The sequence below is a fragment of the Canis lupus genome, chromosome 9 (assembly GCF_003254725.2).
Source record: "Canis lupus dingo isolate Sandy chromosome 9, ASM325472v2, whole genome shotgun sequence".
Taxonomy (NCBI): domain Eukaryota; kingdom Metazoa; phylum Chordata; class Mammalia; order Carnivora; family Canidae; genus Canis; species Canis lupus.
Window position 1 is genome coordinate 24338849 of NC_064251.1, and position 25715 is coordinate 24364563.

General features: G+C 53.3%; 2 protein-coding genes across 8 annotated transcripts; one reads left to right on the plus strand and one right to left on the minus strand.

Annotated features, from left to right (window-relative positions):
- RPL19 (ribosomal protein L19) lies at positions 1–4100 on the minus strand. Of its 3 annotated transcripts, none has more exons than XM_025440198.3 (6): positions 4039–4100; positions 3027–3133; positions 1756–1878; positions 1022–1142; positions 545–655; positions 1–218 (listed from the first exon to the last, which is right to left on the minus strand). In XM_025440198.3, exons 1-6 carry the CDS (start codon positions 4041–4043, stop codon positions 95–97), a joined length of 591 nt encoding a protein of 196 aa, XP_025295983.1. In that variant the 5' UTR covers positions 4044–4100; the 3' UTR covers positions 1–94. The 3 variants fall into 3 exon arrangements, with proteins under 3 accessions (XP_025295983.1, XP_048970688.1, XP_048970687.1); XM_049114731.1 differs by lacking the exon at positions 4039–4100 and adding an exon at positions 3963–3981; XM_049114730.1 differs by lacking the exon at positions 4039–4100 and adding an exon at positions 3588–3612.
- Positions 4101–6887: 2787 nt separating this feature from the next.
- Positions 6888–25607, plus strand: CACNB1 (calcium voltage-gated channel auxiliary subunit beta 1). Of its 5 annotated transcripts, none has more exons than XM_025439961.3 (14): positions 6889–7155; positions 9621–9707; positions 12746–12865; positions 14130–14252; positions 14790–14926; positions 15145–15221; positions 15632–15786; positions 16886–16966; positions 17403–17461; positions 17649–17758; positions 17956–18107; positions 21260–21355; positions 21743–21928; positions 23781–25607. In XM_025439961.3, the coding sequence occupies exons 1-14, from the start codon at positions 7072–7074 to the stop codon at positions 24243–24245; spliced, it is 1932 nt and encodes a 643-aa protein (XP_025295746.1). In that variant the 5' UTR covers positions 6889–7071; the 3' UTR covers positions 24246–25607. The 5 variants fall into 5 exon arrangements, with proteins under 5 accessions (XP_025295749.1, XP_025295746.1, XP_048970690.1 ...); XM_025439962.3 differs by lacking the exon at positions 15632–15786 and adding an exon at positions 16593–16612 and having other exon boundaries at positions 6892–7155; XM_025439964.3 differs by lacking the exon at positions 23781–25607 and having other exon boundaries at positions 6888–7155; positions 21743–22138.
- Positions 25608–25715: the final 108 nt, after the last annotated feature.

Consider the following 25715-nt stretch of genomic DNA (forward strand, 5'->3'; position numbering starts at 1 on the left):
TTTGAAAAGAGACAGGCAGATAAAGGTTTGTTTTATTGAATAACTGATCTGATTCATGCTGAGGCCACTATGTACAGACAAGAGAGAGGGAGTTTTATTTCTTGGTCTCTTCCTCCTTGGACAGAGTCTTGATGATTTCCTCCTTCTTGGCCTGGAGCCGCTCTTCACGGCGCTTGCGGGCCTCCTTGGTCTTAGATCTGCGGGCCTCAGCCTGGTCACTGGGTGATGGAAGAGGAAAGACAGGTCAGTCTGAGAATAAATGAGTTGCTGGGGAGACAGGAGCACATGCCCAGATCTCTCCCTTTGAGCCTAGTCAGCTTGAAGAATGAGTACCAGGGGCCACCAAAAGCTCTTGCTTCACAACTAAGCCACAGTCCCTGCCCCACAATGATGGCAGGTCTGGACAGAACAGGAGCACACATTTCTTACTCAATGGCTGTACTCTGGACACACTGTGTGCAAGTCAAAATTAGGCATTAGCGTATTTTAAAGGTCTTAGAAGAACCCACCCCCACGACAGAGGCCAATTCCTAAAAAAACTTACGCCAGAAGCTTCTTGCGAGCCTTGTCTGCCTTCAGCTTGTGGATGTGTTCCATGAGAATCCGCTTGTTCTTGAACACGTTACCCTTCACTTTCAGGTACAGGCTATGATACCTGCAGGGTAGAAAGCAGAGGCTCTGGTCAGCCACGGAATCATCTACACAAAGTCCCTAAGTACACAGGGTTCCTTTCCTCTCTATTCCACAGGGACTGTCTCCCCCAAATCAAAACTTTTTGTGCAATTTCCAGACAGAAGAGCTTGCCTGGAAAGTTAGGTTCAATTCTAGGGCTATCTTGATGTTGTAGGGAGATGGGTACGGACACCAACACAACAGAACGGAAAACCTTTCTTAGAAAGGCCTAAGACATGTGGCTCCCTCTCCAAGGCCAACGAGACAGATTGTGGGCCTGAGCAGAGAGCAGAGAACAAGCTGTCAAAGCACTACATGGTTCTTAGTGGGCCTGAGAGGGCGTGCTTACATGTGGCGGTCAATCTTCTTAGATTCACGGTATCTTCTGAGCAGCCTGCGTAGAATTCTCATCCTCCTCATCCACGTTACCTTCTCAGGCATTCGAGCATTGGCAGTACCTTTTCTCTTACCTGCAGGGAAGGGGAGTTAAGCCCACTGCAGTGCCCCTGGGTCTCAAGGCCCTTACTAGAGCCAGCTGCTTGGTCACAGCGATAGCTGCCGATTTCCAAAACACTTCACAATTCACTCAAGTCATCTGCCAAGCACTTCATCTCATTTTCACTTTACAGAAGACGACCCTATGCATTTTTCATTTATCCAAGTTTAAGGAAGCACCAACAAGGCGATTACTCCCTTGAGTAATATGTGCTCTACAGGGCATATGTAAAGGCAGTATGGTTAGCTGGAGGGGGCTTTAAAGGGGGTGTGACCTTCGTCTCCCTAAATCATCCTAACCCTAGAAAATGCTTTTAGGATTTACTGAATAACATTTTCAAGTACCCAGAAGAATCCGTGGCATAGTGTAGTTGATCAATAAATGTGACCTCTTTCTACCAACACCTTCAAATCCAACACTAGTGTCAACTTTCTGATTTGTACAGAGAAAACACAGCAGGTATCATGGAGTTAAGAAAAGGACTCGAGGGGAGACAAAATGGAAGTGAAAAAGATCCTGGATATAACCCAGTCTAGACTCAGGCAACTCTAATTTAAGTCTCAGAGAAAAGGGAAGAACACACTTACCAATGCCCATATGCCTGCCCTTCCGGCGGGCCAGAGTGTTTTTCCGGCACCGAGCTCGGGAATGGACAGTCACAGGCTTCCGGATTATCAGCCCATCTTTGATCAGTTTTCGTATCTGCTGACCTGGGAAAACAATGTAGCTAGTCAGTGAACTGGCCCCCCAAATACCAGTCACAACCCAGAGTCCAAACAGGACAGTGCAGACATCGCTTACATTCCTGGCCCAGTGGTCTCAAAATGATACAAATACTGGAACTTTCTGTTTATTTCTCTTTTGTAAAAAAAACAAAAAAACTGCACTTTTGTTCTATTTTTTTCTAAATGTTTTACAGCACACTCAAATTATATGTATTTGGGGATATGTGATCAACAGTGTACAGATACGGCCTGGTCCTTCAGATCCAGACTCCCCTATTAGCTACTGGGCTAAGACAAGATTAGGATATTCTGAACACATGTCACAATGCCATAAATTCAAACTGGTTAAGAAATTCCCTGGTACTGACCAACATTCTTTGCTTGACCAAACTTTCATCAGGGTCCTGGAACCACTTCCCAGGCCCGCCTGTGCACTTCCTTATAAATTCTGCATTTTGCAAGGTCATTGTTTAAGTCCATTTAAGCAGATAACCTTGAAACAAGATCAGGTTCTTCATCCACCAGCATTGCCCAGGTGAGGTCAGATCCCCCTGGCCTGTCTTTAGCAACAACCACCCCCTTGCCATAGAGTTTCCTCTTACTAATCTTCCACCCGCTGACTCGTACCACTCTCCTTGGCCAAAAATTTCTACTTGGCTGTGCTATGTTCAGACTTGATTGCAACTTTCATCCCCCACTGTAAAATCCCACTGCAGCGGTCCCTACACTTGCAGCAATGGTCCTAAATAAAGCCTATCTTTAACGAAGATCACTGAACATATTTTTCTTTAACAGTATTACATGGAAGTAACAGGGCTATGTTGCTATCTGCATGACTGACACCTCTTTATCTCTGGCACCCTCATTTTTGAAGACTCCAGACTATGAGCTTTCCACAGTTTGTCAACAAAACCATGACATCTTGGGACACCTGGGTAGCTCAGTGGTTGAGCCTCTGCTTTTGGTTCTGGTTGTGATCTCAGGGTCCTAGGTCCCTCACTGGGCTCCCTGCAGGGAGCCTGCTTCTCCCTTTGCCTGTCTCTCATGAATAAATAAAATATTTTTTAAAAAATTGTGACAGCTTTCATTTCATGAAGGATGAGAGGAGCAGAGTGAAGATCCCAAGAACTCACGGGAGTTTGCATTGGCGATTTCATTGGTCTCATTGGGGTCCAACCAGACCTTCTTTTTGCCACAGCGGAGGACACTGGAGGCAAGCCTCTTCTGAAGCCTGAGCATACTGTGACAAACAGAAAACCTGATCAAGCCCTTGGAAGCCATTCCCTGGCAAAACCTGCCTTCCAATCTTTTAACGTCCTGAGGATAGGACACGGGAGGTGGATGTGTACAGGCATTCAGTATTTAAGACAACATCCCTCCCTCCACCCCCATATTAAGAAATCTTTCCCATAGCAAGATTTTTGGGCAGTGCATTCCTGCAGGGGCAACTGGCCGCCCTGGAACGAACACACAGACCAAGCTATGCCTTAACTCCTCTGCCTCGGTTTTCTCCTCTGGGAAAGGAAGTTTATGGATAAAAGTGGGATGAAGAGGGGGCTTATGCTCTTTCTGGTAATGAGCTCTGGAACAGGCGTTTAAGAACCCGAGGCTGGAGGGTCTGATTTGCTCGTCTAGCCCTTGGGTTAGTTTCCCTTGGGCCTGTTTCCCTCGTCTTATCACACTAATAAACTTACGTCCCGCTAGCCTAAGAGTTTTCTTATGAATCGCCCACGGGGTGGAAGGCATCGCCTCACTCTTAAGTAGTCTGAGGCCCGAGGCCTGGACGAGACCTGTCCTACGTCACATGGAAGCAGAGCTCGGCCCGATCCCGGGCGCCCAACGAGTAAGGGGGCCACAGCCTAGTCCCTGCGGCGGCCCTTCCACTGTCCCGGCAAGCCGCTCGCAACCCACACGGGGTGCGAGGCCCACCCTTCCCGCGGCCTAGCGTTCTCGGGAAGCACCCCCCACCCCCACCCCCCGCCGGCCGAGGCCGGGGCCTAGTGCGCTCGGGCCAGCCCCAAGCTCCGGGACCGGCTGCTTCAGGGCTGTCTCCACTTCATCTCTCCCACCCGGGGCCAGGGGAGCAAACCACGCCGCCCGCCGACACTTAGGATCAACCAAAATCAGGGCCCCGCGCGCCCTCACCTCATGGCTGCGGCCGCAGCGCCGAAAGGAAAGAACTCCCCCTGGCCGGGCTCCTCCCACTATCTGCGAGGGGGAGAGCCCATCCCCTGTTCCGCTTGAGCCCCTACTCCCCGCCGGTCCTCTCATCCTCTGACACTCTAAACTCAATCCTATCCTCTGTGAAGACCGAGACAGCAGAATCTAGTTTCGGGAGTCGGTTTTAAACTTAAAAACACAGAAAATGTATCCTTTCGGTGAGGCAAAGTGGTATAGTCCGACTTCCTAATAGGCATGCGCAGCAAGGGGGCCGGTCACGTGGGTACTGGAAGCCGGAAGTCACGGCTGGATGCCGCAGGCGGGACGTAGTTCTGCTAGAGCGGCCTATTTGCAGGCGTTCTGGGTTCTTTGGAATGATGTTTTCTTAGCGAAAAAAAAAAAAATAGTGGAGTGAGAGAAGATAACGAGGGGAGATATCAGTCAAGAGCAACCTTTTATTCATTCTTCCAGTACATTGGGAAACCCCTGCAGCACAGGATAGATCACCAAAGATATATATATGTACATATGTGTATATATGTATATATGTGTATATATATGTATATATATATATTTTAAAGATTTTACTTGTTCATGAGAGACACACAGAGAGAGAGAGGCAGAGACACAGGCAGAGGGAGAAGCAGGCTCAGTGTGGAGAGCCCAATGTGGAACTCGATCCCAGGACCATGGGATCACGACCTGAGCCACACAGGCGCCCACCAAAGATATTTGTGTTTTTGCGCCACTCTGGTCCTTAATCTTATGGCGATTCAGTTTGTTCCTTTGTAAAGTGTACCTAATCCTCATATTTCTGTAATCCGTCGTGAAAACCACATGTATTAACTTGCAAAAGAGAGCATTAAGACAAGCTTCTAGGTGACAGGAACCAGTCTCGTTGGGCTCACATGGAGCTTTGCATATATAATAAACACTTGAGAAATAGTGCATTGGCCGAGTAAATGAATAGCTGTCAAAGTTAAACAAAACAAAAAGATGGAATGACAGGGTCATCCATAGTTCTTTTCTCCTACTCTGAAACACCCAATGCAAAAACCCAAAGAGAATATTCTAGGGTTCAAGAGACTTAGATCTGAGTTCTGGGTCTAACTCTGCTTGGCTCTAGCTGAGCACCCATCTCTATCATCTGAACTTTCTTGGGGGCTAAATGCAGCTGAGGAAAGAGAGGAAGGGAAGCAAAACTTGCCACTTTTTCAAAACTACAGTTAGTGTGATCCTCATTTTATAGCTGAGAGAGGTGGCAAAAGTTGAAATTCCAGGTCTTTCTGACTTCAATATCTATGACTTCTCTGTCGTACCAAGCTTTCTTGTGCCCAAGGGACAGATCAAAACCCTGCTCAGTATTGGATCTGTTCATAGAACAATGCTGATGTGCTTTATTCTTACTCTCCCTCAATGTGATCAGAGAAACAGCTTAAGCTGCCCATCCATTTGTAGAACCCAGGGTGAGGAAAAGGAGTCAGTGTATCCATCCCACAGTCTCTCCTCTAGCAGGAGGAGACAGGAGGCTGGCCTTTATATTAGGGTCACTGAACCTGGGCAAATCTTCATTTTACTTCTCACCTCCCGTTTGAGGAGCAGGGTAAGGGGTAGGGTAGAGAGATAACAATTCCTCCTGCCATGAGAGACCTCTGCTCAGCACCTTGCAGCATCTCCAAACACCTGAGCAGTCCATCATTTGATTTCATTCTCCCTCATCCCCCTAAGAATCCCAGGTGACAAAGACTACAGTATCGGCAACCCCATTTTATAGGAGTGTAGTGACTTGTCCAGGACCACGTGACCAGAAAGAGCCTGAACCAAATTGACACCAGAGTTCCTTTCTTTCTTTTTTTCTTTTCTTTTTTTTTTTTTTTTTAAAGTTATCTCTGTATCCAGGGTGGGGCTCAAACTCACCACCCTGAGATCAAGAGCCACATGCTCTATGGACTGAGCCAGGCAGGTGCCCCAATACCAGTTTTTGACAGAATGCCCTACTTTTCTCTCCATAGGTTGTGGTGAGTGGAGTCCAGGCTTTGGATATTTGTCCCCAAATTAAGGATGAAGGGGGGGCAGTTCTAGATCAAAAGTCACTAGATCCGATTTTAGCCACTCTTTCATCTCCCACATTTCTTCTTCTTTCTTCTCTCTTCCAAGAAACAGGGACCTTGCCTTCTGGAAGTGCCTGGGGGGGATATGAGGGACAAAGGCAGAAGGACTCCTGGGTCCCTGGGATTTCTGGTTGCTGTCTGTGTTGGAACTGCCTTTGGACATTCTCATCACCCCAGCATCAGCGTGAGCTTCAGCCTCCGAAGGCAGCGTCCTGCGGGAGGGAGAGGGGCCTTTCTGTTTGGTTCAAGGCAGCCTGGGCCCACACCGGGGAGAAAGGAGTTAAAGCCGGGTCCCAGGATCAACGGGATTGGGAAGTTCCGGCGGCCCAAACTGGAGTGGAATGGGCCGACCTGTGAAGGGAGAGCGGTTTGGGACGGAACGGGGGGGGGGGGGGGGGGGGCAATCCGCGCTTCACCTCCATCAGCGCTCAGCATCCACTGGTAAACCGCAGCCCCCGCCCCCAGCCCCAAGGCCGGGCTTCACTCCCCCCCCACGCCCCGCCGCAGGCGCTCTCGCCCGGGGCCAGTCCGAGGCCCGGCTCACCCCCTTCCAGGGCCGGGAGGGGCGTGCCTCCCTCCGGCCGCCCTCCCATTGTCTGCGCCGAGCGGGCGGAGGGGCTGCGAGGGGCGGGGCCGCGGCGGCGGCGGGAGGGCGGGCGGAGGGCGGGGCAGGTGGGAGCGGAGGGGGCGGGGGAGATGCTGAGCCCTCAGGGGCGGAGGAGGCGGCGGCGGCAGCGGAGGGAGCCGGAGGAGGGACGGGAGGCAGCGAGAGGGCAGCCGGCCGCCGGGCCAGGTGTCTGGAGCGGGCGCCGGCTGCGCTGCGCGGCTCTCGGTCCCGACGGCCTCTCTCATGCGCTGAGGGCGCCCGGCCGGGCCGGGCCGGCGGCGGGAGGAGAGGCTCCTCTCCATGGTCCAGAAGACCAGCATGTCCCGGAGCCCTTACCCGCCCTCCCAGGAGATCCCCATGGAGGTCTTCGACCCCAGCCCGCAGGTGAGGTGTGGCGGCCGGGCCCGAGGGCAGGGGGCCGCTCCCGCGGACCCCGGGGGTCGGCTCGGGGACGCGGGCGAGAAGGAGTTATGCGCCCGGCGGCGAGGGGCGAGGGGCGCCTGCGCACCCCCGGCCCCTGCCGGTTAATGATTGATGGGCGCCTGGCCGGGAGTTGGGCTGCGGTTTCTCGGAGCGGGAGGGGGCGGTCGGGCCGCCTGTCACCACGCCTCGGCTCCCCCGCGGCAGGGTCCTCGCTGCTCGGGGTACCTGCTGCAGGGATTGAGAGTGGGGAATCCGGGGGCTGACGGAGGCTGGAGAGCGAGCTCGGGCAAAGGGGGCGACGCAGAGCACGCTCGGGGGCGCCAGGCGGGGGTGGGTGGGGCGGGGGTGGCCCTGGGAGCTGGCCGAGGCGGGGGTCAGGGCGGTGCCAGCAGGCCTTCGGAGCCGCAGACGCTGGCCTTCGAGGGTGGGGAAGGGGTCGGCCCCGGGCTAGGCCCCCATCCCGGCACCTCAGCTACATCCTGTTGGACCACCTTCCCTCTCCCAACACCCACGTTATCTTTCCCTCTCTCCCCCCCTCCCCTTCCCAGCCTTAGAAAACGCCTCCAAAGTTTGGAAAGTTGGATGGATGCCAACTCACTGTCTTGGAAGGGAGGAGGCTATGTTACCTGGGGTTTGGGGGGAGAGGGTGTCTGCCGCCCCACCCCCAGTCACACTTTTCCTGGAGTTATCCCCAGGAAGGGGCATTCTTGGGTATGGTGCATACCCACGGAGTGACAAGCAGAGTCTGGGGTGACTGGTCAGGGTCTGGGGTGGTCATGTCAAGGGATTTCTCTGGGACAAGGCCATTCTCCAATCTGGCAGCACCCCAAGGCTGGGATACCATTAACTCTTTTCTTGCTGTGACCAGCCTGGAGCAACTGTAACCACCATGATAATGTGGTTGATGAGCTTGGTGTGTGGGGGGGTCAGGTTTGACCTAAAAATACCTCCTTTCTCCACCCCAGGCCCCTTGGAGCCTGGGAGGCAGCTGACTGGGGCCTTCCTTTCAGCTGTCCCTTGTCTCTCTGGGTGCCACTCCCTTTTCCCATCCTGGGGGTGGTGGTGGTGGTGGTGGAGGATCCTTTTAAGTTTGTAGGGATCCTCAATCCTAGAGGTTGGAGATATGTCTGGTTTGAGAGAAGGGGGTGAGAGGGTGGATTTTTGAAGGGTTCCTGGGTACCTTTCTCTCCCATCTATCCATGCTCCTTGTATTCAGGTCTGAGGAACCAGAGTCCCCAGTCTGATCATGTCTTATCTAGCTTCTCTGGCAAAGAAACTCTAGGATTGAGTCTGGGGACAAGAGCGTGGAGGGCCTGAACCCTCATCTCCCACCCCATCTAGCTTCTCTGGCAGAGAAACTCTGGACTGGCCTGGGCCAAGTGTGTATGTGAGTTAGGGAGGGCGAGGAAGCAGTCCCCTTGATAGGTGGCCTGGGAACACCTGAATGTGTGGCTGCTCCAGAGGTCAGGTAGTGTTCACTCCACCCAAGCCAGGAGCCCAGTGTGACTGAGTGGGCCTACCCCAGGGACTTTGAGGGCTGTGTCCTAAGCTTCTCTTGGGGCAGGGCCAAGGGGTGTTATGACTGTTGCAGCTCGGTAGGTACCATGGGCACCAGGCATGCGCAGTGGCAGCTAAGGGTTAGAGAGTGGAAGCTTGATCCTTCTCCCCCTTTGGGGAGAGGTGTGACCACTGTGAGGATGAAGAGGGGGCTGAGAAACAGTCTTGCCAGGGTTGGGGGGCGGGGTGCTGTTAATTCCACCCCTCCCCCATGACACTAGGCTGGGTTGAGGTTAGATGTTTCCTTTCCAAATACAGTTCCATGCCCCCCTCCCCCACAATCCCCTCCCCTGAAATGTAGTTTTGGGTCTCCCAAGAACTGAGAGCTGCCACTCCCCTCCCCACTCTGCGGAAAAATGAAGGCAAGATTCAGGCTCAGGGAAAGCCAAGCTGGGCTCGGGTTGGTGATTCCCCTTCACTCTGGGGGCCACAGGCACACTCAACCCCCCTCTGCTCCAGCTGATGGGGAGAAGGAGGGGTCTTTCCCCAGCTCCCTCTGCCGTCCTCACACTGCAGGCAGCCTCTCCCTTCCCCCGAGGCCTCTGCAGCCTGCCCGGCATCTTAATTAGCTTTGCTGCCTAATGAGCTTCCAGCTTCTCAGCGCCTCCCTGTTCCCAGACTCTCTGGCTTGGTTTGGGGGTTTCATGTGTGTTTCCTAAGACTCTCTCCCACTGTCCCCCACCCCAGGGCTGTGGTCTGGGCCCTTCCTCCCCCTCAGGCTGTACCATCTCTAGAAGAAGATGGGGGGTGGGGCTCTTCGGATCAGGGAATGATATTCCCAAAGCCTGGCTGTAGCTTGGGGCCTGATGGGATGAGGGTTGGGAACGGCCCTTTCTGATTCCACTCTTGTCCCTTTCTGGCCTCTCCAGGGCAAATACAGCAAGAGGAAAGGGCGGTTCAAAAGGTCAGATGGGAGCACGTCCTCGGATACGACATCCAACAGTTTTGTCCGCCAGGTAATGGAGAGGCTGGGCTGAGATGAAGGAGGTGGCTGGTTGGTGGAGACCAGCATTGGTAGCTGAGTCTGAGGCTTTCTCCAGGTACCCTCCCCTGTGTCATTTGCCCCCTGCCTGGAACCATCCCATCACCCTTAGCCCGTGACCTCTCCGGCACGTACTGTCAGCCTGCACCCACTCCCTCAGCCCCCGCCCTGCCCCTCCCCCAGCTTCAGGCACCAGCCCCTGCTGCCTGCCTGCCTGCGTCATCTCATTCAGGGACAGCCTGGCCTGCCTCCTCCTAGCTTGCTTCAGGCTGTCACCCACTCCCCCTGCCGGCTGTCTGCTTCCATGTCCTCCCCCAGAACCTGTGACAGCGTGGGGTAGAGGCAGAGCCTAAGAAATAAGGAACCAGGTCCTTTGGGTCCCTGGAGCTTTGGTGAGGTATGGGTCAGGGAAACACCCTCCTCACGTCCAGCTAACTGTTCTTAAATATGCTGAGAGAAGGTACGCTGGTTGGAGGAGGCCAGGGCAGGAGGAGGTTTTAGAGAGTAGCACCCCCGGCTGAAGGAGGCTGAATAGCTTTCTGGGGTCTTCTTTTCCCAGTCAGGAAGATGCCATTCTCCTCTCTGTTCTTAATGTCAACCCCAGGCCATCTCAGGCTCAGGGAGAGGCAGCCAGAGAGGCATGTGGTTGCTATGACTACAGAGCATCTCAACAAAACCTGGTACCCAAAAAAGGCGAGAGAGGCTTGGGATCAGACAAGGAAAGGGCGGATGCTGAAGAGGAAATGGGTAGGGCATATGAGAGCATAGGGCAGTAGGGAGGTCAGCCCCCCTTGGGCTGGAGAATGAGGGTGGTGCCCGGCAGATCCACGGCAGATTGTGGAGTGAGGCCCTTTTTGATTCTTCTATCTCCACAACACTTGGCATATGTGAGCCCAGGCCTGACTTGAGAGGGTCAGACAAGGGCCCTTCATCCCAGCATCTTCTAAGTACATAGACAGGAAGATCTTTCTTCAGTCTTTTCCTCATCCCTCCTGTTGCAGGGCTGGGCCAGGGCCAGTGCTGGGAGGAATGACGCTGTGCTCCGTGTAACTCCTCTTGACAGGAAAGAGCCTTGGTTCCTCCATTGTTTGCCACCCCAGGGGGTCAGACCCCAGCCTCCAGTCCTTCCTCCTCTCAGTTCTGAGTTCTGACCCCCGTAGGTGGCAGGGAGTGGGGGAGCAGGCCTTGCCACATCTCTGAGCTAAATATACCCTAGCAGTTTGCACATGTAGCAACTCTGCTTGTAACCTGAGCCCCCTGGGGGAACAGGCAGTTTGGGCCACCCCCTAGGCCAGCAGGGCCAGGCACTGAGGGCGCTGTGATGGAGGCGCCCAGCCGGACCCTCGTAGTGGTGAGCTAGGGATGGGGTGGGAGTTGGGGTGGGTGGGAGTAGCCCCAGAGGGAAAGCTGATGGGGGGGCCCTTACTCCAGCCTGTTTCTTTGCCTCCTCACTCTTTCCCTGCTCCTGCCATTTCTGATATGTCCATGTCTGTGCATGTCTGTGTGTATGTGCGCACACGCCTGTGAGTGCGTGCGCCCACGGGTCCGTAAGGATCAGTAAATGCCTCTCCGCCATTCTGTCTCTGGGTCTGTTTCTCTGGCTCTCTGGGCATCTGTCTTCCTGATTTTTAGTGTTCTCGTCAGGAGGAGTGGAGAGTAGTGAATTAGCTGGTTTTCACTCTCGTCTCTTTTCCATCTTCCATTAGTGATCCCACCCCTACCCCAGGCTTGCACCTTCACAAGCCTCCCATTTTTGTGATTTGGCTGGGAAAGGAGTGAGCAACCTCGCTAGCTAATGAGCTAGCTAATGACGGGGCCCTCTGGGGGAGGTGGGACTTTGTTTTCCCTCTTTTCCTAGGTCTTCTCCATACCAAGCTAATGGGCATTCCTGGCTAAGTGACCCTTGCAGGGCCTCAGGAAAGAACCCCCACATGTCTGTAGTCGTGCTCCTTCTCCCTATCATCTCCTGCCTTTATAGCAACACCACCACATTTGTGTAGTCACATAATTTCACACCTCCTGGCTTCTGCCCTCATGTGCCGCACATTGTCAGGAACACTGACACCGAGGGTGCCCCCCGTCTGTGCCTGTGTGCACCTTTATGCATGTAGTCATGCAAACCCAACACATACCAGAGAACACACCCTCCTATACTCACTTGAAGTTGCACATCCAAGCACGTCCGTGAATAAGCATGTTCATTGACACTTTGGATCTTACACATATGCCTGCATCCCTGAAGGAGTTCTTGTGCTCCGGGATGGTCAGTGTGGTCAAAGCCAGCTTCCTGGCATAGCCAGACTCCTGGGCCTGCTTAGACCCTCGCAGCCAGCAGCCCTGGTATGGAGAGAGCCCTGCCCCATGTCCTGCTCTTAACTTGCCTCTTTTGCCTGCACTACCCTAGGAATCTTATGTTCTCTTTAGGATCTTGTGAGAGCCTGAGGGTTGGGGCTCCTCTGATTCTGGCCAAGGAAGTAGTATTCTATCTTCCCTCACCTTTGAGCAAAAGATAGCAAAACTTTTGGTGGCCGCATCATGCAGAGCAGGCTGCCCACTGCCAACAGCACAGAGAACTCAGGCCTCTGCTGGTGACTGCCATCCCCGGAAGGACTCTGGGCTTCTTCCGAATCTATCTCAGCTGGTGCTGGGGGCAGGGAGGGAAGGAGGAACAGGGAGTGGAGCCTCGTCCCCTGGCACTCCTCCCCTGCGTTGTGCCCCTATCAGGTTCCCCCCCACACACACCCCTCCCTCGGGCCCCAGGCAGCTGTCCTTGGACCTGCTTTAACCCCCTGCTTGCTGCTGTCACCCTTCCTAGGGCCACAGTTTTCCCAGGGGCCTGCCAATCTCAGTCCCTGGCTCCTCTCATCTCATACCACCTTTTCCTAGCCTGTGTGGCATCACACTAGGCTGGCTGGAGCTCGAGACATCCATGATGGGTGGTACCTCTGTGCCTTCCGAGGCCCAGGAACTGAGAGGCAGTGCAGGCCCTGAGCCAGCCTGGTTCATTTTCAGGGCTCGGCGGAGTCCTACACCAGCCGACCATCGGACTCTGACGTGTCTCTGGAGGAGGACCGGGAAGCCCTAAGGAAAGAGGCAGAGCGCCAAGCATTAGCCCAGCTCGAGAAAGCTAAGGTGAGAAATAGAGAGTCGAGGGGCTGTGCTGGCACTATTTCCCCCCATTCCCAAGCCTTAGAGATGGCCTGGACAGACCCAGGGACTAGTCTTGACCCAGGCACTCCTCAGCTGGTGTACCCCAGGGCCTCGATGCGCCTCTGTCTTATAGCTGTAAAATGCGGGCTATACTATTTGCCTTCTTATATAGTGTAATAAGTACTTAATAGTGTTGCCACACATAATAGGAACTTGAGACTACTTCTTTCTGGAATCAGATGTCCTGGGCTGACCCTCATTAGCCGTCTGATTTCAGGCGAGCCACTTAACCTTTTTGAACTTTAGTCTCGTCATTCATTAAAATGAAGATAGTAATAGTAGTTAAATTTTTTTATTTTTTAAGATTTTAGTTAAAATTTTTTTTAAGTAATTGCTACACTCAACATGGGGCTTGAACTCCCAGCCCTGGGATCAAGAGTCGCATGCTCCACCAACTGATCGCGCCAGATGCCCCTAGTAGTTAACTTCCTAAGATTTTTGTGATAAATAAATGAGGTAATGTTTGTAAAATATGTCACATGGTACTTAGCACAGTAAACCATAGCTGCTGTTATTTTTTTTTTAAGATTATATTTATTTGAGACATAGCAAGAGAGAGAGAGAGCATGAGCAGGGGGAGAGGGAGAAGCAGACTCCCCACTGAGCAGGGAACCCCAAAATGAGGCTTGAACCCAGGACCCTGGGATCATGACCTGAGTCAAAGGCAGCACTTAACTGACTGAGCCACCCAGACGCTCTGCTGTCATTATTATTATTATTATTATTACTAATATTCTTTCTGGGTGTTACTCCAGGCTAATACTTACCATCCTCAGTGGCCCCCTCCATCTTGAGAAGGCTGAATTCTATTGTTTTTTATTTTATTTTATTTTATTTTTATTTTTTTTAATTTTATTTATTTATGATAGTCACAAAGAGAGAGAGAGAGGCAGAGACACAGGCAGAGGGAGAAGCAGGCTCCATGCACCGGGAGCCTGACGTGGGACTCGATCCCGGGTCTCCAGGATCGCGCCCTGGGCCAAAGGCAGGCGCCAAACCGCTGCGCCACCCAGGGATCCCCTCTATTGTTTTTTATTGTAAAATTTAATGCACATACAGGAAAACTACTTAAATCATTCAGTATACTTGTTAATGATCAACAAAACAAACCTTCACATCATCCTTACCCCAGGATGGTACATCTTGACTTAACCCTCTGGTTGTCATTCTCCCTGTTCACCTCTAGACCAAGCCGGTGGCATTTGCTGTGCGGACAAATGTCGGCTACAACCCATCTCCAGGGGATGAAGTGCCAGTGCAGGGAGTGGCCATCACCTTTGAGCCCAAGGACTTTCTGCACATCAAAGAGGTGGAGTGAGCGCTTCATATCTGGAAGGAGGGCAGGGTAGTGGGCATCAGGAGAGGGACAGCCAGAGCTCTAGTGGAAAAAGACTTCTGAACCCAACAGAGCTTGGCTGAATCTGCTGTATGACCTTAGACAAATCTCTACCTCCCTGAGCCTCTCTGATTTGCGTTGGTAAATGCGGTGGCAATGCCTAGGTCACACGGTTGTTGAGAGGGTTTGTGATGAGATGTGTCAGTGGAGCGGCAGTGTGTGGGCATATGTGGGTGTCAGCTTCCTTTCCTCTTGCTATCTTTCCAGAGGAGGGTGGGTGCATGGTGGGACAGGGATGTGCTGGGGCTGGGGTGGTCCATGGCCCAAGAGAACTCAGGTCATGAAGTTGTTCTGAGAACTGGGGGCTGTGCCAGGGGCTGGCTCTTTGAAGGTGCCACCCCCTGGGCAGCTTGGCAGGTCCCTGGTGGTTTCTCCCAAGGGCGGCTGCTGGCTTGCCCCTCCAACCTCTCTCTTGCTCTCTTCCACCTCACCTGCTATTGCTGTTTGCAGAAATATAATAATGACTGGTGGATTGGGCGACTGGTGAAGGAGGGCTGTGAGGTTGGCTTCATCCCCAGCCCTGTCAAGCTGGACAGCCTGCGCCTCCTGCAGGAACAGAAGCTGCGTCAGAATCGCCTCAGCTCCAGGTGTCTAGCTGGGGAACGCCGACAGACCATCTAGTTGGGACTGGGCCTCAAGGATTGACCCGTTCGTTGCCCTGAGGGCCCAGCCTCCTGTGATGTCACCAGTGGGGCTGGAGAATTTCCAGGAGAGTGGGGGGCAGGCAGCAAGTGAGAGAACAGGCTTCCCCCACCTCACGCCCACCCCTCTGCTCACAGCTCCATTTGCCTCTCTGCCCACACAGCAAATCAGGTGACAACTCCAGCTCCAGCCTAGGAGACGTGGTGACTGGCACCCGCCGCCCCACACCCCCTGCCAGTGGTAAGAGCTGCTGCCACCTTAGGGAACCGTGGGGTGGGGGTGGGGGGGTGGCTCCTGGGTGGGGTCGTCTCCCCACTGCCTGTCCCCTCCTTTCCCTGCAGTAGGGGGCACCCCAGTCCTGAGTCCTTCAAACACATCCAGCGGTACCCCCTCCGTGAAGAGTAGGATACCCCACAAGCTGGGCCTGTCAGCGCCCATTCTCTCATGTCTCTCCTTCCCGTTTCTTTGGTAGCTCCATCTCTCTGCCTGACTCCCCTGCCCCACCCCCATTCATTTCTCCTGGCTCTGTTCCATTCACCTCTTCTTCTTTCTTTTTCCCCCATCCCATCCCTGCCTTCTGTACTTGTGTCTCCATGTCCATCCCACTCCTCCCCACCTCGCCTCCCTCCTCTCTCCTGACTGCGGTCCAGGTAATGAGATGACTAACTTAGCCTTTGAACTAGACCCCCTAGAGCTAGACGACGAGGAGGCAGAGCTCGGGGAGCAGAGCGGCTCTGCCAAGACTAGTGTTAGCAGTGTCACCACCCCGCCACCCCATGGCAAACGCATCCCCTTCTTCAAGAAGGTAATTCTTGCTGGGCTCTGGCAAGAGGGCAGAGGGTCAGGGCCCAGCTTTTTGGCAGGGGGAGGGGCTGGAAAGGATTCGGATGCGGTACCGGCCAGATTCCATGGGGAGTAGGGCCTCCTGCCAAGGAGCGGGGAGGGTGGAATGGTAAGAATGGGCACATCCAGCTCCGCACACAGCCGTGCTCTGGCCCACCCCCAGGAAGGGATGTTTCTTGCAATCGAAGCACCCCTTCCCTTGGAAGGTCATACCCCCTTACCCCACCACCCCTGGAAGCAGGGTCTGGTGATGATGAAGCTGAGATAATCCATGTTTGCCCTCCACTCCTGCCTATGATGGGAAGAGTGGAATGGAGACCCTTCTTTGTCCTTCTTGGACTCCATGGGGCTAGGGTGGGCATGGGGTCTACTGGCTGCACTGTAGGACAGTGTAAGGAGCCCTTCAAACCAACAGGTTGGACTGCACTAGGGGCAGGAGATGGGCACCAAATTAGGGGCTGTCACCCTACTCAGATCTTTCTCAAGACCCAGAAAGGGGAAGGGTATGTCCAAATAGTCCCAAGTTCACTGGACTGACAGTCCTTCTCCCAGGCCTGGTCTAGGGCCATCTCTGGCTCCCCCTTGGCATGGGGTCCCGTCCCTTCTCTCTGGCTCTGTCTGTCACTAACACGCATGCCCTGTTATCTCTCCTCGTCCGTCCGCTCTCCCTCCCTCTCTTGTCCTGGCTCCTTCCTTGCCCTCTGCCCCTGCCTGGGTGCCCTTCCCTCTCTCCCCTGCCTCCCCACTCTTGGCAATCTCTGGACCCAGCCAAACAGAAGCAGAAGTCGGTGAGTATCACAGCTTTCTGTGTCCCCCTCTGCACCCCCTGGGATGAGCTAGTGGGACCTTCTAACACCCATTCTTGTGCCCTCCCCACCCATCCCCCACTTCCCTCACCCTTCCTGGTTCTCCTTGGCCATCCCTCCCCACCCTGACCTCGACCCCCACATCTGGGCTCTGGGAACAAGGGAGGAAAGGGTGCATGGGGGAGCCTGGAGGCTGCAGAAGAGGAGCTAATGCCATCTCCACTCTGGGGTTTCCCCTCCCTGCTTCCCCCTCAGACAGAGCATGTGCCCCCCTATGACGTGGTACCTTCCATGAGGCCCATCATCCTGGTGGGACCGTCGCTCAAGGGCTATGAGGTAGGAGCCCCTAGAGGGGAGTGGACCCAGAGGGGCCCAGGCCTCTAGACAGATGCTACGGAAAGTTTCAGACCCCAGGGAGATCTCCTGGAAGGGCCCAGATTCACAGAGTATCTCCCTAGAGGGCTGCAGACCTTCAGAGAAGCCCCCCAGAGGAGCCTGACCCACAGGGAGACTTACTCAGAAGGGTCCAGTCCCCCTCCCCCAAGATACCCCCAGAAGGGTCCTCCCAGAGAATCTATTTTTGGAATCAGAGACCCCATTGGAGGCTCCTCAGACCCAGAAGGAACACTGTACCTCTTCTAGGGGTCCATTTATCTCAGGAATTAAAGAAAATGGAATATAAGGATGTAAATACTTGGCAACCTACTCTTCTTGAGTGGCTTTAAATATCTGACCGTTCCCCCCCACCCCCTCCCCCACCCCTCAACCTCAGGTTACAGACATGATGCAGAAAGCTTTATTTGACTTCCTGAAGCATCGATTTGATGGCAGGTGAGACCTTGGGAGCTGGCTCCCCAATCCAACCGTGATCCTCTGCTGCTAGGGATGGGCTGGGTGGCCTGAATGATGATCCTGGGCCTCCATGGACCGAGGGCTAGGAGGCAGCCCTGGAGCCTGGGGAGTGGACAGAGCATTCAAGCCCACCCTGACCCCTCAATCCCCTTGCCCCATCCCTCAGGATTTCTATCACTCGTGTGACGGCAGACATTTCTCTGGCTAAGCGCTCAGTCCTCAATAACCCCAGCAAACACATCATCATTGAGCGCTCCAACACACGCTCCAGCCTAGGTGAGCCCACCCTTCATCCCCCCCACCCCCACCCCCACTTCTGGGCCCAGAAGTGTGTGTGTGTGTGTGTGTGTGTGTGTGTGTGTGTGTGTGTGTCTGGGGGGGTGGGGGGACGAACTCCAGAAGTGTGTGATTGTCCACTGCCTCTTGGGGAGACTCCCCACGTTCCCCCTTCCCCATGACTCCGTGTCCCCCAGCTGAGGTGCAGAGCGAGATTGAGCGAATCTTCGAGCTGGCCCGAACCCTTCAGTTGGTTGCCCTGGATGCTGACACCATCAACCACCCAGCCCAGCTCTCCAAGACCTCCCTGGCTCCCATCATTGTTTACATCAAGATCACCTCTCCAAAGGTGGGTGCAGGAGCCTGACCCTAGTGGGGACAGGAGTGCTGGAGTTGGGTGGCCTGTATTTAAATCTTAGCAACTGCTTATTAACTGTGTGACCGAATCTCCCTGAGTCTTATTTTCCTTCTCTGTAAAACTCTATCAAATGGACATTGTGAAGATTGAACCTAATGTGAATGCTTAGCACTTAGCCAAAGGTCTGGTATCATGTGCCTCATCATGTCTTAGCTAGTATAAATATCATTATTAGGGTCATGCAGGCCAGCCCCCTGGCTCCGCTCTGCTTGACCCTTGGTCCAGAAAAGAGAAATAATTCTGTGCTTTTTTTGTCGCAGTGTCACCCAACTACTTGGCAGTTGGGAGGTCTTTTCTGTCATTTGATTTTGTCCCTTTTTGCTGCACTGTCCTCGCTTGGACCTTGACAGAGACTAATCGGTAGGAAGACTGATTTACTTCTTTTTTACACACAGCTCTATGAGTTTTCCCTCCTTGACGTTAGTGGAGGTTTGAGGAATATGGAGGGAGAGTTTAGGGGAAGGATTTAAAGTGAGAAGACAGGGATCCCTGGGTGGCTCGGCAGTTTTGCGCCTGCCTTTGGCCCAGGGCGCAATCTTGGAGTCCCGGGATCGAGTCCCAAGTCGGGCTCCCAGCATGGAGCCTGCTTCTCCCTCCTCCTGTGTCTCTGCCTCTCTCTCTCTCTATGTCTATCATAAATAAATAAATCTTAAAAAAAATAAAAATAAAAAAATAAAGTGAGAAGACAGCCCTGGGTTCCAGCGTTTGCTTTGGTTGATTTAGTCATTCATTAAATTTTGTTTGATGGTGGTTTTGTTACTGAGCTTGGGATATTTGCAGGATTTATTTAGCCTCTGAGCCTCAATGTCTTCACCTATAAAATGGGCATCCAGGGGCACCTGTGGGTGGCTCAGAGGTTGAGCGTCTGCCTTTAGCTCAGGTCATGATCCCTGCAGGGAGCCTGCTTCTCCCTCTGCCTATGTCTCTGCCTCTTTCTCTGTGTCTCTCATGAATAAACAAACAAATAAATAAAATGGGCATCCAGATCCCTCCCTTGTTATTGTTGAAAGGATTTGAGGTAATGATGTAAAGAGCCCAGAGTTCTCTCTAATTCATGATGGACAACTGAGGGTGGTAACTGTTACCATTTCGTGGACATACCCTATGAGCGGAGCACCCAGTTACCCTAACGTTTCTGAGTCCTGAGTTTCTAATGAGTGGAAAGAGGATGATAGGATGGAAGTACTTCCTGGGGTGGTTGAAAGGATCAAAGGAGATAATGGATATGAAAACACTTTGTGAGCTGGAAAGTAACAGATACTTCTGTTTCTCCCAGGGGCACTGGCTGAGGTATGGGGTGGGGACTCTGAAGCTAGAGTGTCTGCAGAGTTAATGCAGCAGTCCTGCTACTCCCCAGCTCTGTGCTCCTTTGGCAAGTCACCTAACTCTTCTGTGCCCATTTCCAAACCTGCAAAATAGAGGTCCTCACATGGTGGTTGTGAGGGTTAAATAGATGAATTAATCGTGCAAAGTGCCTAGGACCTACTAAGCAATATAGACTTTTTTTTTTTTTAAGATTTTTGTTTTGAAATAGTTCCAAATCTAGAGAAGAGTTCCCAGAATGGTACCAAGAACTGCCATTCTTTGAATGCCCTTCACTCAGATTCACTAAAATTTATTTATTTATTTATTTTAGAAGATTTTATTTATTTATTCATGAGAAACAGGAGAGAGAGAGAGGCAGAGACACAGGCAGAAGGAGAAGCAGGCTCCATGTAGGGAGCCTGACGCAGGACTCAATCTTGGGTCTCCAGGATTACATCCTGGGCGAAGGTGGCGTTAAACCGCTGAGCCACCGGGCTGCCCAGATTCACTAATTTTTAGCAGCTTTATTGAGATAATTCACACACCATTCAATACAGCCACTTAAAGTTTATTGTTCAGTTTTCTTCATTCACTAATTTTGAATATTTTGCCACATTTATTTTATCTTCATGTATTATGTATATGTGTATATGTACTTTTTTTTTCTGAATCATTTGAGAATAGGTTGTAGATATCATGTCTTGATTGCTAAATACTTCAACGTCTTAAGAACGAGGACGTTTAGCTATATAATGACCGTAGAGTTGCCAAACTCAGTAGTCCTTCATTTTTCATCAGTTGTCCCAATGATGGCCTTTATGGCAATTTCTCCCTCAATCCAGGATCAGTGTTACATTTAATTGCTTTATCTCTTTAGCATTCTTTTTTTTTTTTTTTAATATTTATTTGAGAGAGTATGTGTGAGCACATGAGTAGGGGGAGGGGCTGAGAGAGAGGGAGAAGCAGACTCCCTGCCGAGCAGGGAGCCTGGGGGGGGGGGGGGGGGCTCGTCCCAGGACCCTGAGATCATGACCTGAGCCCAAGGCAGACGCTTAACCGAGTGAGCCTCCCAGGTACCCTTCTTTTTAGGATTTTTATTTCTTTCTTGGATTTTTCTGACACTGATGTTTTTTAAGAGTACAGACCACTGATTTTGTAGACTGTTCCTCAAGCTGGGTTTGCTTGATATTTCCTTGTGTGAGGCTGAGGCTTTTTGTTGGTGGTAGAAATATCACCAAAGCGACGGTATCTTTCTGAGGGTGTTGTATCAGGAGACATGCGGTGTCTGTTGTGTTGTTGGTGATGTTACCTTTGATCACTTAGTTAAGGTCATGGCTTTCTGTTTAGCTATTATTACCATTGTCATTATTGCTATGGAGTTGAAAATAATAATAGTGGCGACCTCATGAGGTTATTGTCAGGACTAAATGATCTGATCATGTGGAAACCACAGAATAGTGGCTGTTGGCAGCAAGTGTCCTATCAAAGATGGCTGTCGCTGTTCATATGGGGCTGCCAGTCTGGAGAGTGAAGCCTTTAAAGAAGGTGAGAGGGATCAGGAAGGCAAATCACTGCTTTTCAAATAGCCACTTCACAGGAAAGGCTGGCATGAGTCTGGGAGAGAGCCTGAGCATTGTGGAAGGATGGACGCAGGACTGGTAGGTCATTTCAGAAGATGTGGCCGGGCCTGAGAGTCATCTGGCTCCAACCAGGCCCTACTTGTCTGACTTGGAACATGGCACAGCCCCTCCAGCTCCTCCCCTCTCCCCCCAAACTAGGTACTTCAGAGGCTCATCAAATCCCGAGGGAAGTCTCAGTCCAAACACCTCAACGTCCAAATAGCGGCCTCAGAGAAGCTGGCGCAGTGTCCCCCCGTGAGTGCTCAGACCCTGGGAAAGGGAGGAATTTTGGGTTCTCCTGTTTCCTCTGACTTGCATGAGAGACAGAGTGGCCAGGAGCACCGGGGTGGGGTCAATGGGTGCCAACTGTTCTTCTGGGAAAAGAGTCCCGGAAGGCCTGCTTCCCGGTGGGGAGTCAAGGCGGCCTCCAGCCCTGGAGACTCAGACTGTCTGGGTGCCAAGACCTTTTGTAGTTCTGCCAATGTACATATCTGAGAGTCCTCCTCTTTCTGGAAGTCTAGAGGTTTCTTTTTAACTTTGTCCTTCAACCCTTTGACTCCACCCACTGCACCCAGGCCACACCCTTACCCCCTTGATCACGCCCAGCTCATCCCAGCCCTGCCCCTAACCCCGCCTCCGCAGGAAATGTTTGACATCATTCTGGACGAGAACCAATTGGAGGATGCCTGCGAGCACTTGGCCGAATACTTGGAAGCCTATTGGAAGGCCACACACCCGCCCAGCAGCACTCCGCCCAATCCGCTGCTGAATCGTACCATGGCTACTGCAGCTTTGGCCTCCAGCCCTGCCCCTGTCTCCAACCTCCAGGTACAGGTGCTCACCTCCCTCAGGAGAAATCTCAGCTTCTGGGGCGGGCTGGAGGCCTCGCAGCGGGCCAGGTCCGTGCCCCAGCAGCAGGAGCACGCCATGTAGGTGTCCTACCTGTTTCCCCTCCTGCCCAAGGCTCGGAACTGGAGCTCAGGGAACACGGGGAAGGAAGGGAAGAGCTTTATTTTGTAAAAAATGTGGTGAGTGGCAGCTTCTGGTGTCTGTGGTTTTTGATGGGATTGGGGCTGGCTGGTGGTGCCTTCCTGGGCCTGGTCTCATAGGACTACACCTGCTGCCTTAGGGGCTTCTGGCTATGAGGCCTGATTCGGGCCTTATAAGACAAATAATTAGGAAGAAAACATAAGGAAGACTGATATTTTCATGCACTGGACTCCACACCCATTAATTTATTTACTTTTTTATGTTCATTTTTTTTTAAAGTAATCTCTATACCTGATGTGGGGCTGGAACTCGTGACCCCAGGATCAAGAGTTGCATGCTCTACCAACTGAGCCAGCCACGTGCCCCCTTACCCAATATTTTAGACTCAACAGAGCAAGGGCCGTCTGACCCAGGCAATCCCACAGAGCAGGGCCATTAAACCCAGAGAGACTGTCCCTTCTCTTAGAGCCCTAATCCTGGGAGTTTCCCTCAGAGGGTACCCAGGATGAAGCATCTTCTATGAATTGATGCCCTACCTTCCATCCCTCTCCCAGTGAAACAGATTCCAGGAAAGGCCCTTCTATGGGTGCCCTGCCCTGGCAGCTGCTTCCCATCTCTGAGTTCACACCATTAAGTATTTGGTTCTAGATAACAGCCGGGAGAAAGCCATGAAGTCATTCTAAGACCGTTGCTTTTCAGGTTTGTTTTCAGTAACAGAGCTCATTTGTTCATTGAAACCTCTAAGGAAGCCCAGTATATAAAGTGTCCTTGCTCTGCTCAGAGGGAGCTGGTGGCTTGGCTTCCATTTCACCTCCATAGGGACCCCTGAAGCACTTTTGTGCCCTTTCCGCGACCTCAGGTCTCCAGGGAACAGCTTGGAAACTGCTGGTTTAATCCTCATCATACCACCACAGAGAAACTGGGCCATAGAGAGGAGAGTCATTTGCTCAGGGTCAGACAGCTTGAAGTGGCAGGGGATGGGACTTGAACTCAGGCCTTCTGGCACCCCACCCAGCCTCCCCATGATGGCAGTGACCATCAGATCAGCTTTATGTGGCATTCGGTGCTGAGAATGTTGGGCCACCTCATTGTCTCTGGGGAGAGGGTGGTGGTGATGGGGGTGGAGACCCATCAGCTTTCCCCAGCCTGCTGCTTTGATTTTTTGCTGGGGGCAGGAGAGGAATCTTATCAACCTGGGGAATGGATGGGGGAAGTATGGGGCTCTGGAAACCTATGATAGGGTCTGGTTTGGGTTGAAGGAGTGGGGGTTAGTGAGCTCTAGGTGAAATCCCCCTAGTATATTTGGAAAACTGGGGCAGTGACTAACCCAATCAACCGCTAATGAAGTGTTAATGATGATAGTGCCCAAGACAGCATTAATGACGTGCATTGAGGAAGCAATGACTAATTATTCATGGGCTCTCTGCCATGATTACTGGAAGAGTTCATGCCTCCTCATGCCTTATGAAGGATGGGTGCCTCCTGTCCCAATAGAGGAGCAAATGCCCTGAGGTCTGTCCTCTGGCTGGGCCATAGAGCCATTTGGCAGGCTGCCCATCCCCTAGAGCCAGCACCCACCTCCTTTAGCCAGACTGGGTGTCTTGGTGCCATCACTAACCTGCCTTGCTTTGTTGTGTCTTTCTCACCCCTGCCTGACCTGCATGGTGTGTGCTGTCCATCTGCTAACCAGGGACCCTACCTTGCTTCCGGGGACCAGTCGCTGGAGCGGGCCACCGGGGAGCACGCCAGCGTGCACGAGTACCCCGGGGAGCTGGGCCAGCCCCCAGGCCTTTACCCCAGCAGCCACCCACCAGGCCGGGTGGGCACCCTGCGGGCACTGTCTCGCCAAGACACGTTTGATGCCGACACCCCTGGCAACCGAAACTCTGCCTACACGGAGCTGGGAGACTCATGTGTGGACATGGAAACTGACCCCTCCGAGGGGCCAGGGCTTGGAGACCCTGCAGGGGGCAGCACCCCACCCGCCCGACAGGGATCCTGGGAGGATGAGGAAGAAGACTACGAAGAAGAGCTGACCGACAACCGGAACCGTGGCCGGAATAAGGCCCGCTACTGCGCAGAGGGCGGGGGTCCAGTTTTGGGGCGCAACAAGAATGAGCTGGAAGGCTGGGGGCGAGGTGTCTATATCCGCTGAGAAGCAGGGTCCACGCAGTGGGGGGAAGGGCTCTGAGCCCTGGGAGGGGAGGGACCAAGGGGCTCACCACCAGGGATGTATCTTTCCTCCAGGGGGCACTGTCTCCCTCTCAGATGCCTTTGCTCGATGTTGGGGGGTTTCTTTGGTGGTAGCATCCCAGCTCTTGGGATTCCCTTAAGCCTCAGCTGTAGGTTTTCACTTAACCTGCTGTGGATGGATCGGGGGATGCCCACCTTTCTGCAGTGTCCCTTTCTCACACGTCAGGGGGCGCTCTCCCCTCACTCCCAGAGAAAAGGTGCACTTCCTTAACTCTTTCTACTTGGGGCTCTAAATAAGGGTCCTAAATGGGGTAGCCCTTTCTTTTCCCCACCTGGAGTATTTGGGAAGGGTGAGGGGGCTTTTCCTGGAGAGGGAGACCACAGACTTTCCCATGAGGGCTCTCTTCCCCAAACCCCAGATCCAGGCTCCTTCACCATGCCTATCCCTCTCCCAGCTTTCTGGCAGCATTGTCTGGTGGGTGAAAGGTGTAGACTGGAAGCCCCATGGGGATTGTCTTGGGGAGCAGTCTGAATGGACAGCGGCAGGCATCAAATGGAGTGCCTGCTCTCTGGAGGTACTGCTACCCACCTCACCACTTTCATGCCTCGGCCTTCGCCTACCCCAGGAATGAGCTTTGCCTATGATGTCCCTTGCCTACTGCCATCAGAAGAGGGGGCCCCTCTGTGTCTGAGCCCCCCACCCCTTTTCACTTGGGTGTGGCACCCATGGAACACTCTCCGCCTCATTTTGAAACCAAAAAACTGCCCCTTCACTGTCACCGGGAGGCCCCGGGGGAGAGGCCCTGCGGGTTGGTGCCCAAGAGGCGATCAACACCCCGGGGGGTTGCCTTGGGACCTCGGATCTCCCCTGGGGGGCTTGGCTGCTGCTGCTGCTCTGTATTTGCCTCTTGTGATCCCATCCTTTACCCCTGTCCACTTCCCCCAGGAGAGGCCTTGGTCCCTCCTCTGCCCACCTCCCTCCTGAGTGTTCCTCTGCCTAGCATCCTTACAGCCCAGCAGCCCTGCCCCTCCCCAGCACCCAGCTGGGCCAGAGAGAGCCGACTGTGCCAACGAGGACTGGGCCCTGCCCAGCTGCCCGCCTCAGGGACGGGCACCTCATGCCCGTCTCGCCACCTCCTGTGCCAATGTTGTCCCACCCCCCGCCGGGGGTGGGGTGCAGCTTCCACTTACCGGTTAGAAGACACCACTGCCCAACCTTTCCCCCTCCCTGTCTGGTGTCCTGTGCCCCTACCTGTCTGTCTGTCCGTCTGTACCCCCCTAGAAGTATTTTGCCACATATAAAACCGCCGTCCTGTCCTTTGCAGCCGCCTCCTGAGCCTGCTTCCTTGTTCCTGCCACCTGGTTGCCAGCCTGGGCATGTGGGAGCTGCCTACGTGTGGGGGAGTGTGAAGGGGTGGGTGCACAGAGAAGC

Excerpts from the sequence above, each read along its gene's own strand:
- RPL19 (XM_025440198.3), bottom strand. Across the intron at positions 1,143-1,755 it reads GGGCAGGCATATGGGCATTG|GTAAGAGAAAAGGTACTGCC; the intron begins GTAAGTGTGTTC and ends CCTTCCCTGCAG. Across the intron at positions 219-544 it reads GCTCGCAAGAAGCTTCTGGC|TGACCAGGCTGAGGCCCGCA; the intron begins GTAAGTTTTTTT and ends TCCATCACCCAG.
- CACNB1 (XM_025439961.3), top strand. The coding sequence starts at position 7,072 with ATGGTCCAGAAGACCAGCATGTCCCGGAGCCCTTACCCGCCCTCCCAG. Across the intron at positions 9,708-12,745 it reads CCAACAGTTTTGTCCGCCAG|GGCTCGGCGGAGTCCTACAC; the intron begins GTAATGGAGAGG and ends GTTCATTTTCAG. Across the intron at positions 15,787-16,885 it reads GCATCCCCTTCTTCAAGAAG|ACAGAGCATGTGCCCCCCTA; the intron begins GTAATTCTTGCT and ends CTTCCCCCTCAG.